This window comes from Martes martes (genome assembly GCF_963455335.1).
Source record: "Martes martes genome assembly, chromosome: 4".
NCBI classification, from domain to species: Eukaryota; Metazoa; Chordata; class Mammalia; order Carnivora; family Mustelidae; genus Martes; species Martes martes.
Genome location: NC_137891.1, coordinates 186,862,011 through 186,874,736, shown reverse-complemented (window position 1 = coordinate 186,874,736; position 12,726 = coordinate 186,862,011). Strand labels below are relative to the sequence as shown.

The following is a 12,726-nucleotide window of genomic DNA, read 5'->3' as shown; positions in this document are numbered from 1 at the left end:
GGATTTAATTAAACAGTAAGAACACAAAAATGCTAATATGAATGGTGGGAAAATAAGTTCAGGGCAGTCAGAATTGAAAGAAAACCGCACGAAGGTGGAGGGATCTGAATAGGAACAAGAAAGGCGGGTTTTGATACGTGCTGGTGTCCAAGACGGGCTGCGGCATTTCAGGGGAAAAGAACGTCCTAAGGAACAGGCTGACACTAGAGCAAACGCCAGCTGGAATTGAACTTGGGCGTCCAACCGCCTGCCCATTCATTCAGTAAACACTGGCCCTGCCCAAAGAGGTACAACGGTGAATCAGACAGCCATGGTCCCTGACCACGGGATGCTTACTCTGCAGTGGAGGAAAGCAGAGCATCATCACAAGGAAGGCAGAAAACATATAAAACATCTGATTTATAAGGGACTTTCAAATGGGTCCAGGAGTTTGACCCCTTACTCAATAAACAGCGGAAAGCCACAGAAGGCTTCTGGGTAGGGAAATAATGTTATCAGTACTGTTTGTTAATATTAATTTGGTACAGCTTGACTACAACCGACAAAAATCAAAACCAGAGAGACCTAGAGAACACTACGGCAGAAATGGAGGGTTGAGGTCAGGAGGGCTCCTTGGCTGCCCAGAAGTCAAAGCGGAAACCAAGGATCAGAGCTGGCTGGGGTCAGGAGGAGCCTTCGCGAGCTGGGCAGGGCTGTGGGACCATCGAAAGGGGCTCAGTACAACATAGAGAAAACACACCAAAGAGCACATCTGGGGTTCTGGCTCAGAGGCGTGGGTTGGGGAGAAACTGGAAGCCTCAGGCTTTGGGGAAAAGGTAAATTCGAACACCTAAGTACAAGGCCCAGAGGCAGGGGGAGACGCAGGAGAAGCAAGTGATTATAAAAACAGCCAAACTCAAGAGGCCCAAACCTGGGGGAATTGTGAGGAGCGAGAAGCAGCACCTGACAAGGTAAGGAAGGATACAAAGAGATCATTCCAGAAGGCACACATGCATCAGCTGGTATTTTCCCATTTGAGGCTTAACACTCACAGAACACCTTGAGATTGGCACTGGAGCCTCCATTTTACGGGTCAAAGCAGTGAGGATCAAAAAGATAAAAGTCTGGTCTGAGAGAGAGAAGGAACGTTCCAGACTCTGGCCCCCTGACCCAAAAGCTGGCTGGAGATTAAGTGCCTGTGTGGCCCCGCCCAGACCAAAGCCCGGTCCCAGAGAAGGAGCAAGTACTCAGGAAGCATCTAGCACACAGCGGGCTCATCCAGACTGTGAAGAACTCGGACACATCACTAAGAGCAGTCCTTGCTGACTTTCGTGCTCATGACACTAACAAAAATATATCGACGTTTACATTACCTAGTAACATGCCCATTACTACGCGGAGCACTCATGTGCGTTCTTGCTTAATCTTCCCCAAAGCCCTAGGACAGTGAAATTATTGTCTGGATTCTATGGATGAAGAGATGGGCTCAGAGAGGGTAAGTGGCTTGCCCTGGATCAGGCTGCTAGGAAGTCAGACTCAAACCTGACCGCAAGGGCTTCGCTCTTTAAGCCGCCGACCCCTTTCGAAGCTCCACCGCCTTTCCAAAGAATCACTCATGAGGGTGTACAGGGGCTTCCCATGGAAGGTGCTGGGCTCAGTGGTTTCGGGGTACTTCTTGAAAACCCCTGAGCACCGTCACAGCTTTCTGGAGTACAGAGGTCAAGTGGACACGTTCTGTGTCATGTGATTTTGAAAAGTCAACCTCCTACTGCCATTTTATTATTTAAAAAATAAATATTTATTTGGGAGTGAGAGACAGAGAGCATGAGTGGCAGGGTCGGGGGGAGCGGCAGGGGTGAGGGACAACAGACTCCCCGCTGAGCACTGAGCCCAACATGAGGCTCGATCCCAGGGCCCTGAGATCATGACCTGGGCTGAAGGCAGACGCTTAATCGACTGTGCCACCCAGGCGTCCCCCACAGACATTTCAGACTCTGCTTTGAGAAGGTGGGCTCGAGAGAGAAACAATTAAACCATGAATAAGTCAGAAAAGCTAAATATGAGGTTGATCAAGCAATTCCAGGTTTCTGCAAGTAGAGGTAACCTAAGTCAGTTGTCTTACATGGAAGGAAAAAACTTACAAAGTTTACAGAACTCTTTACTCCCAAGATGGCAAAATAAATTAAAAGATTAGGCAATCCGTAAGGACAGAAGTCTACACACCAACAAAGAAAAAGGCAGGCCCCGGTCACCTTCAAGGTTTAGGAGGTGGGGGGAATCTTGTCCCCATGTCCACTTCTGCTGATGACAGAATGTGAGAACAAAGGAGCCAGAGGAGCAGAAAGTCTGATTCCTGATCAGAGGTCATTCCCAAGGGCTGAGGAGAGATTGTCCGACCATTGTACAATTTGGTTTTCATTTCTCTTCCTCGTCATGTCCATATGTGTATTTGGTGCCCTTGAGACACAACAGTAAATAAAAAGGCCAGCATCTTAGGAAAATGAGCTCCAGTTCCTTTCTGGGTCAGAAGTGATGGTCACAGAAAGAGCTGGGCTTATTTTTTCCAAAAAGCCTGACCTTATACTTTCTCTCGTCCATGTCCATCTGTTACACCTGCCCACCCATGCGGACTTCTTGTGGTTGACGTCTGCTGGCATTTTACTACTGAAGAATGTTCTGGCTCCTGCAAACTAGGGAGGGGACACTGTGCACTCGCTGCACGCAGAAGTCGTTCCCACAGTCCAAGAGCCAAACAGGACCCAGCTACCGGGAGATGAACTTGGAGGAGGCTCCAAGCTCCTTCAAGGGAACAGAGGCTTTATAAAGTGTGGGCCACAATGGTAGTAATAAAGCAGCAGTGTTCCCAATGGTCTTTTCCCCTCCCGGTGCCCCCTTTTAAACTTTTATGCTATTTTATTTATTCATCCCTTTTAGTTGTCTTAAATCCTTTCTTGAACAAGGTAGGATATAAATAAAATCAAAATGAAAGTTTAATAAAAGTAAACACCAGAATTCCACAGCCAAGCAAAACACATTGCTTGTGTGTCCCTTATTTTCCTTATCTACTGTTTACTTCTAAACTCATAGCAAATATAAAAGCTTTCAATTGAATTCTCTTTAACAAACCAAAAAAAACAAAAAACAGAAAAACAAAAAACCAGAACTAGAGCATTAAAATTTCAAGAAGCAATTGTTTAAAATGCCCAGAGCAGAAAAGTAATAACTGGCTTATGGTTCATTAAAGAAAACACATTTTAAAATTTAACCTTGGGGCATCTGGGTGGCTCAGTGGGTTAAAGCCTCTGCCTTTGGTTCAGGTCATGATCCCAGGGTCCTGGGATCTAGCCCTGCATGGGGCTCTCTGCTCCGCAGGGAGCCTGCTTCTCCCCCACACACTCTGCCTGCCTCTCTGCCTACTTGTGATCTCTGTCAAATAAATAAATAAAATCTTTAAAAAAAATTTTTAATAAAAAAAAAGTAAAATTCAACCTCATGGTGTTTGCTAATCATATTACAGGATGACATTTGGAACTAACTGGGTATCCTAAGAACTCTGTCCCCACCCAGAAGTAAGACCACCAGAAGCCTCTCTGGACCCTACTGGGTACCCTCCTGACCCCAGTGCTGTCTTGTCTCTCTACTCTGATCAGGGAGGTCCTCCCCTCGCTGCCTGGCCCCTTAGGAGCTGACAGCTCACAAGAGTTACGTCTTTGGGTCGCACTCTGCCTTTACCCCAGACACTCACTGTCTTTGGGGACTATCCCTTCCCCCCTACCCTGAGAACTGAGCTCGGCCTTCTGGGAGCTCCTCCCCCGAGCCCTCCATGTGGAAAACTCCTGACTTTGCAGGAAGCAGAGTTCAGAGAGATAACTGCCTTTTGAAGATAAGAAACTCAGTATTTTGAACAGAAAGAGAAAAGAAACCTTTAGGAATTCATAACCTGATGCTTAGCATAGATTCTGGCTCTATGTTTTTTTTAAATTAATATTTAACAGTCGGATAGCAAATTTAGCCAGGATCAGGTTTAACCGAAGTTTTCTATGTACATGTATGTCTTTGAAAATAAGCACAACCTCATGCTTTGTCAGAATTCAAGAAATAACAATAAACATTAAACGAACATCTACTTGTACAAGGCAGTGTGCACAGACCCCTGTCACAGCACAACACTCCAACACACAGCTCACAGCTCACAGTAAGTTAGCGCCTAATCCATTACTGTCTGTTCCCTCCATTTCAATGTCAAAGAAAACGGGAAGCAGAAAGCGTAGACGACTGGCCCAGAGGCATGAACCCGAGCCTCCCCACCCCCAAAGTAAAGACTGCGACCCAGGACACTCCGGCAAAGCTGCAGTGTGGCCTCCCACTCTCTCAGTAACTCGGAGGGACTGCAGCACGGACGGAAGTGGAGACCTGCAGAGGTTCAATGACCTGTCGCCCGCTCCTCAGCCTCTTCGCTTAGGGGACACCTTAGGAAGTGGATCACCTGCCTAAGTTCAGTTTTTGGGTAACCAAGGCTTAGCACTACCTGCTGAATGCACACATTTTAAGCAGAGTCACTGTTATAAATACCGAGCTCTGAGCAAAATGTAGTTGATGGGAAACTCACCGAAGCAATGACCTTCTCAGACCTATCTTGATATCTTTCCTAAAGACTAAGTTACCTGCCCATCACAAGGTTAGGTCAGCAACGGATGAATATACCCACAGCACCTCGCTACTTTAGGAACCCGGGTGTGCACCTGGCTTGGCTGACACACCCACACTCCAACTTCTACAGACATCCAAGCCATCCTGGTTGCTGGGCTGCCTGACGTCCCCCTAGGTCAATCTGGACAGTGGCTAGCAGACCTTCCTCCACTGCTCTAGCTCATTCCATCTGCAGTCCGAACTTGAACATTTAGTCCCACTCTGTGACTGTAACCTCCAGCCAGAGAAATCCAGACAACCCAAAACTGCAAAATTGTGCACCAACACACCCTAAGCCAGGGAAGGAATGAAAATGCAGGGACTCTGGGGGGGCACCTGGGTGGCTCAGTGGGTTAAGCCTCTGCCTTCGGCTCAGGTCATGATCTCAGGGTCCTGGGATCGAGCCCCACGTCCGGCTCTCTGCTTAGCGGGGAGCCTGCTTCCTCCTCTCTCTGCCTGCCTCTCTGTGTACTTGTGATCTCTCTTTAAAAAAAAAAAAAAAAAATGCAGGGACTCTGGGGAAACTTTCCTGGTGGGTGACAATTTTGCAATTCTAGTTTCAAGGCTTGTATGGAAGGATGAAAAACCCAGAATACTGACCTCCCCATATGGACTACAAGAAAAAATCTTTTCACATTAAGTTTATCTTTTACCTAACCATGTTTTTATTTTTATTTTTTTTAAAGATCTTATTTATTTATTTAGAGAGAGAATGAGAGAGAGAGAGAGAGCCTGAGAGGAGTGAGGGTCAGACAGAGAAGCAGACTCCCTGCTGAGCAGGGAGCCTGATGTGGGACTCAAACCTGGGACTCCAGGATTATGAACTGAGCTGAAGGCAGTCACTTAACCAACTGAGCCACCCAGGCGCCCTTCACTGTGCTTTTTAAAAGTGTTTAAAACTTGAAGAGACTGGCTCTTTTGAAGCTAACCTGATTGGGACCAAAGATTTTAAAATGGGTTATAAACACTGCTGAATGTCCTGCAGGAAATCGAAGAGCTTCTTTTAATGGTAATACAACATTGATAAAGTAGGAATTTGAGTAGATTAGGAATAAATTCCATTTAGAAGGTGTCAATTAAAATGTCTATAAAATGTATAAAGACCAAGAAAAATTGAGGGATTGATTGGTCAGGAATCCTTTATCCAAATAAATTTTGGAAAATCATCTCAGAAGTCTCAGATTGGTTAGATTTTAGGCCCCTGATGACGCATTTGACTACACTAAACCAGAGATGTCAATCTGGTTTTAATGTGCCCAGTTAATGATAAATTACTCCCTCCGCTCAGTGCAACTATAGCTCTACTCTGTAAACAGGAAATCCAGAACAGTGGAGAAAGGGAATCATTAAAGATCACTTAAGTCTCATTTAGAGAGAGGCATCTGGTCCTCTCTAGCTGTCTGCTTCACTCACTGAAATACAGTATGAGGGGATATTTTGAGGTTTAAAACCTGGGAAAAGATCTGCAAGCTGATTTTTGACATTTCTGTATTACTCCAATGGTAACCATAGAGTAGGCTTGTAATTTTAAAAATTTTAAATAGAACTTCCTGGTTTTGCATCAGGTTACTTAATTTGAGATTTCTAGGGAAAAGTACCTGAACTTTCTTTTTTTTTTTTTAAAAGATTTTATTTGTTTTATTTGTTTATTTGACAGCCAGAGAGAGAGGAAGGGAAGCATGCTCCCCCCTGAGCAGAGAGCCCAATGTGGGGCTCGATCCCAGGACCTGAGATCATGACCTGAGCGGAGGCAGAGGCTTAACCCACTGAGCCACTCAGGTGCCCCAGTCTCTGAACTTCCTGAACACAGGGTTGAGGTACTCTGAAATACTGGCAGGAAGGGGATCCTGCCTCCCACAGGTAAACAAACGGTATCAAGCTATAGAAGGAATAGAACTGACAGGAAATACATCAACAGGTGCAAGAGTTAACATTACTTCTACTCCTCCTCTAACTCTCCAATAAATCATGCTATTTCAACTTTAGGTTGATTTCTGATTCCCCCACCCCCCCAAATCCTAGTAAATATCAAGTACAGAGATCACCTTGAGAACTTCTCTTCCAGTAGAATCTTGAGAGAGAAAATCTGCACACCCTGACATTTCACACAGAGTTTGTTGGCAAAGGGAACGCAAAGTGACTTCAGCGAGAGAACATGTTTCATGGGGACTTCACCCATAGCCATAAATAGGAGAAGTGCCATAACTCATTGGGAAAAGTGATCTTTTTTAAAAGAAATAGTTATTTGGCTCCCACTCATCAGTCCAATAACAATAAGTCTTAAGGTTCCAGCAGTTTCAAGGTACACCTTTGACTACCGTTTACCGAGGACTCTGGCCAAACCTATTATTCTAGATCTTTTTGACCATATACATCTGCCTAAGACTCAGTAAGCCTGGTAAATGGGCAAACTGCCGCTCAATTACTGATAACCCAGACTATAAATGAATGGTAAGAAAGGCTGGTTTTGGGGCGCCTGCGTGGTGATCCCAGGGACCTATGATCCAGCCCAGGTGGCTGGATCTGCTCCTCCCTCTGCCCGTGCCCCTCCACTTGTGCTCTCTCTCAAATAAATAAAATCTTTTAAGATATTTATTTACTTATTTATTCATTTAAGAGAGACAGAGGGAGAGAGCCTGAGCAGGACCCTGGGATCATGACCTGAGCTAAAGGCAGATGCTTGACCGATTGAGCCACCCAGGTGCCCCATAAATAAAATCTTTAAAAACTTTTTTTAAAAACAGAAAGTCTGGTTCAGAAAAGGTAGTTTCATTCACTGCTTTGCTTCTAAGAACTGGAGAAAAGTTAGTAACTAGCCGAACAGCTTCATTCAAAGGGGAAGGAACTGAAGGCCAAAGAAATGGTTTACCAAAGCCTTACTGTTTATTAGTTACCAGAACCTCCAGGTGCCTGTGGCAGCCCAACACGATTTGCAGTCGCCCCTGATATGTCACTGGACGTTTTCCTAATACAAGGGGGCTAATGCATCTGAGGGATTTTTATACGTGTGCCCAAGGACACAGACCAGAACTGGCAGTTCTGTGGGCTGGCTGGCAATGACACCGAGTGTAGAAGTCTAGAGCTGAGGCTCCAGTCAGACTTCTGAGGGCGGAATTCAGGTTCCTGCACTTTCTGTTGGTGTTGCTTTGGGCAAGCGACTTCACCTCTCTCCACCTGGGTTCTCTCAGGTATAAATCACGGATTATCACAATACTTACCTTAGGGGCTGGAGTGAGAATTAAACAAGGTAATGTAACAGGAAGTGCTTGCTCAGCCTGGTGGCCCTGCCCAAAGCAGCACTCAAAAAATGTTAACTCTCACCGACATCGTGCACACCAACACTTAACGGACAGCACATACTTGGCCGGCTTTGCCTAAAATACTCAAACTTGGCTAATTATGGTCACTGGGAAAACTGAGAGATGGAATGAAAGGTTCTCTAGCAGGGCTGAGAAGACCAAACCCAGCAGCTTGCAGATAAATGATCCACCTTAGGACCTGACCTTGGAAGCCTTCCTGCCCTTCACGCTGATGTCAGCTGGCCTAGCCAAGGAAACGGACTGGGCCCTACTGCATGCCAGACACGGCGGGAGACTTTATCTTTCACTGGGTGAGGAGACAGGGTGCAAACCCTCGAGTGTGGAGAGGGGCGCGCATGCTGAGGCCGTGCTTGGGGCACCGCGGCTTCCTTGTTTCTACAGCGGCTTCCTCACCTGCGGCCTCCGAATAGAGACTGTAGGTACGGGACGCTCTTTCTTGAATTTCTGGACAGGCGCTCAGGGAAGAGGAGGGCACAAGACACGTGCCTCTGGGCCTGGATTCATTTCAAAAGCGGGACGTCCCCATGAATACTCGGGAACCCGACAGACGCCGCGGGAAGGTTCCCTCGGGGCCTTGACCTTGGTGCCTGAGACTCAGTTTCCCATTCTGCCGGCCAGGGGCGATGACACAGCCCCTCGGCCGAGGCAAGTTTGTGAGCTGGGCGCGGCACGGGGTCCGGGAGGACCGGGAACCCAACTCCAGGAGCCTCTCCCTCGGGGACCCCTTCCCTCCTGTGGGTACCGGAGCCTCTGGCCTTGCCAGGACGCGGCCCCCCGGCCGCCGGGAGCAGGGGCAGAGGCCGGCCGGGACACCCCCGGTGCAGGGGCCGAAGCGGTGGGGACCGCCCGGTCGGCGGGCGGTCGCGCATGTCGGGCGGGGTCACGCGGCCTCCCCGCCGGGTCCCGGCCGCCCGTGGCGGGGACGGTGCGGTGGCCGCCAGCCCGGCCCTCCCGAACCACGGGGCACGGTCTCCGCCCAGAGGGCGTCCCACCGAAAGCCTCACCTCCCTGCGCACGTTCAGCAACGAGTAGTAGTCTTCATTGTCCAGCTCCTCCTCGCTCAAGGCCGTCGCCATCTTCGCAACCTTTCACCCCGCCAAACCGGCAAGGCCGTGCCCAAGAGGGACCGGCGAGCCGCGACCCCGACAGCATGGACTCGCCCGGCTGCGCCACAGCGGCCCCTGGCGGACCGGAGGGGCGCCGCCGCCGCCCGCGCACCGCTGCTGCGCGCCTGCGCCCTGCGCCCCCGCGCGGTCTAGGGCGGGACGCGGCGGCCGGGGTCCGCCACGTGCTGCTCGCGGACCTAAATTTCAGCCGGCCTCCCTGAGGTTCACCTGGGACTCGGCAGGGAGGCTGGGGGGTGGTCCCCTCTGTCCCTTGAGACACCTCCCTTGTCCCCCACGCCGGATCCCAGTGCGGGGAGCATCCTATCCCAAACCGCCCCGCCCAGGCCCCCCACGCGGAGTCCACCCGGGCCGGAGGCTCCTCGAGGCCCCACTGGCTGACTTCTCTTTGCACAGGAAACCTCCAGAATGGGATTTATTCCTGCCTCCATTGTTCTTCGTCTTTTTCCTGGCCATCCAGAACCCTGCCCAGAGGACGAGCCTCCTCGATGTTGGGTTTTTTAGTTTTTTATTTATTTATTTTTTTATTGCCCTATATTTAGGAGCACCTGGCCATTTTTTTTCCTGCTGCTTAACTGACCAGGCAATACCCATTGGGTTCCTAATAGAATTGTCTCTGGCAGGCATCTATACCTCCAGTCCCTATCCCGGAGCCCTCCTCTTGTAACTTTCTACCTTCTGATTTAGCAGTGGAGTCTAATTGATTTCAACCTGGTGCCTGCTGTTTGGTGCATTATTAAAGATGTCTCGGTTACAACCGAGACATTTAAATAATTTAAATGTCTTCGAAATGATGCCGTTATCAAGAGGAGGTGGACAGCAGAGCTTCCGTGCTCTTGCCCCCCGTTTGGTTCATGCTGCCCTGTACCAATTCCTCAGTATTTCTCAGGAACCGTTCGTTGAGCTTTGACTAACTATCGGTTTAGAACCATCCCTGTTGCCCTTCCTAAGCAGGTCTCCTGGGAAGCCCCAAACACCTGTCTGTGGATTTGAGAAGCTGATTTCTTTCTCTTCCTCATTTTTGGCCAGATGTTCACCATCTGGGCCTGTGTATGGTCCCTTCCAAGTTGCTCAGCCCTCTTAGGATCTTTTGGCGTGAGACAAGTAGGTGTGCTGAGACAGGTTGTTCAGGAGTGTTGAGTCAGGCTGGAGCCGACCTCAGCCCAGGTTGTGGAGGAAGAGCCGTTTCTTCGTCTGGGTGAGACTTTTCCACAACAGCTTTCACAGACGCTCCCATGCCATCCGCAATTGCAGCAATTTTTTATGGTCTTTCCTTTTTCCTCCTTTGCAGAGCGGTGATTAGGGCTAAGCAGCTTGCTGACATTTGCTGGTCTTTAAAAGAATTTCTTACAGAGAAGCTGGGGGAGAAAACTACAACGTTGAGACATTCCTTTTTTCCTTCGGTTTGTAGACATTAATTGGGCCATAATGCTCAGTTGGGTAGAGAAGTTCCTTGCCATCTTCCCTCTGCCTTGGAAAACACTGCCTGTAGGAATTCTATAAACGGAACTCAACATATGTTTCCGAGGGCCCAGGTCTGTGTTTCTATGATTGAGAATGACCTGGTTTTTATCGCCACTCAAACGAAATAAATAGTGACTCAGGGATGCTCTGTATTTGTCCCCTTCCGGGCACACGAGACTTTGTATTACGGTTACTTGGAAAGCGAATGTGACAAATGGAAAATAAGCTTAGATACACCACAGGCCTGAGAGTGAATTTATTTTGGAGGTTGGCTGTTTTGTTTCTTCCTCCAAAAGCCTTCATCTCTGATGGGCGAAATAATGGAAAGCAGGAGCGGCACAAATTGATAAGTTACCACACCCAACCAGCCACCACTCATGCCTGGGCAGCCGCCGAAACTCACCCACATTAACTCACTGCCTTGCATTTTTGTTTTCTCTTTATTGGGTAAAGCCACAAAGCAATTTGTAACTTAGCTGCAAAGCCAAGCCTGATACACTTACATAATATATTTATATAGCTACGTGTGTATGTGTTATATATCTGTATAGATAATCATTTTTGAATTCTCTCAGCTGTAAATAGAAAACATAAGGACATTTTCCTTCACCACCATTTGTATTCAGAATGACCCCAGAATATTTGACCTTCCCGGCACAACCATCAGGAAGCAAGGTTCCTCTGTTCAATGGCTTAATGTAGTTGGGGGGGGGGCCTCCCTTCTAGCGTTAAATACAGGATGCTCGGATTTGAATTTCAGATACGCAATGAATAATTGTTAGTATACGTATACTAATATTGCACGAGCATTTACATATACTAAAAAATTCACTGTATATCTGAAATAAATTTTTTAAAAAATATTTTATGTATTTATTTGATAGAGACACAGCGAGAGAGGGAACACAAGCAGGGGGAGTGGGAGAGGGAGAAGCAGGCCCCCCCTGCTGAAAAGGGATCCCGATGAGGGGCTGGGTCCCAGGCCCCCGGGATCATGACCTGAGCTGAAGGCAGACTCTTAACAACTGAGCCACCCAGGCGCCCTGAAATTAAAATTTAACTATTTTTACTTGCCACATCTGGCAACCCCAACTGGAAACCTTTCACTCCTTCCCTCTTTTCCTGAGTAGTACTGGTAAGTGATGAGTTAAGCAGCCCTGACCCAGCCCCTTCTGCACTTGGGCTGAATCCATACCCCTTCTCTATGATTCAGGAGGAAAAATTTACCTCTAATCTTTTTATTATTCTCTTGTCATTGAGTCCTGATTAAGACTCAGTGCTTGCTTGCCGTTTGTAGCCTGTTCTCCCCTTTCCCTCATGAGCTCTGATAACCCTGTTCAGAGGAGTTAGGGGGAAAGGTTCCTTGGCTGAAGAAAAGAAGGGACAGTGTGCAGACACTCAAGAATTAAATTTTCTTGGGGCACCTGGGTGGCTCAGTCGTTAAGCATCTGCCTTCAGCTCAGGTCATGGTTCCAGGGTCTCGGGATTGAGCCCCGTGTTGGGGTCCCTGCTCAGAGAGAGCCCACTCCCACTCCCCCTGCTTGTGTTCCCTCTCTCGCTGTCTCTCTCTGTGTCAAATAAATAAAGTCTTAAGAAAAAAAAAGAATTTAATTTTTTTTAAAGATTTTATTTATTTATTTGACAGACAGAGATCACAAGTAGGCAGAGAGAGAGAAGAGGAAGCAGGCTCCCTGCTGAGCAGAGAGCCCGATGCGGGGCTCGATCTCAGGACCCTGGGATCATGACCTGAGCCGAAGGCAGAGGCTTTAACCCACTGAGCCACCCAGGTGCCCCAGAATTTAATTTTCTTAATGGTATCTCCTCCCTTAGCATTTCAGGGACTTGTCATTTACATCTTCAGCCAAGATGATAATTGTAGAAGGGTTGAGGCACCCAGAGGAAAGGCCACACCTGCCGTGTGGAGAAGGTTGTGGAGGAAGCCTCTGGCGCGGCTGGACTGGGGCTTTGCCACTCACCAGGTTTAGAACTCACCATCCCAACACAGCGTGCATCTCCAAAATCTCCAGTCCAGAGCGTCTGCCTTTGGAACTCAGCATTCTATCCGTAATGTCATCCACCCGACATGCCAAGGGTACAGGTTTCCCCTGCTGTTTGCAACTTTAGGTCCTTGGTCCCGGTGTGTTAATCCA

At 48.2% G+C, this 12,726-nt stretch overlaps 1 protein-coding gene across 1 annotated transcript in view; it reads right to left on the bottom strand.

Moving 5' to 3' along the window:
- Positions 1 to 9,099, bottom strand: part of DNAJC11 (DnaJ heat shock protein family (Hsp40) member C11) — a 70,591-nt gene extending 61,492 nt beyond the window's left edge. Inside the window, exon 1 of the mRNA XM_080800333.1 lies at positions 8,993 to 9,099. Coding sequence (XP_080656459.1) covers positions 8,993 to 9,064 — 72 coding nt within the window. The 5' untranslated portion in view covers positions 9,065 to 9,099. The remainder of the gene's footprint in view (positions 1 to 8,992) is intronic.
- Positions 9,100 to 12,726: the final 3,627 nt, after the last annotated feature.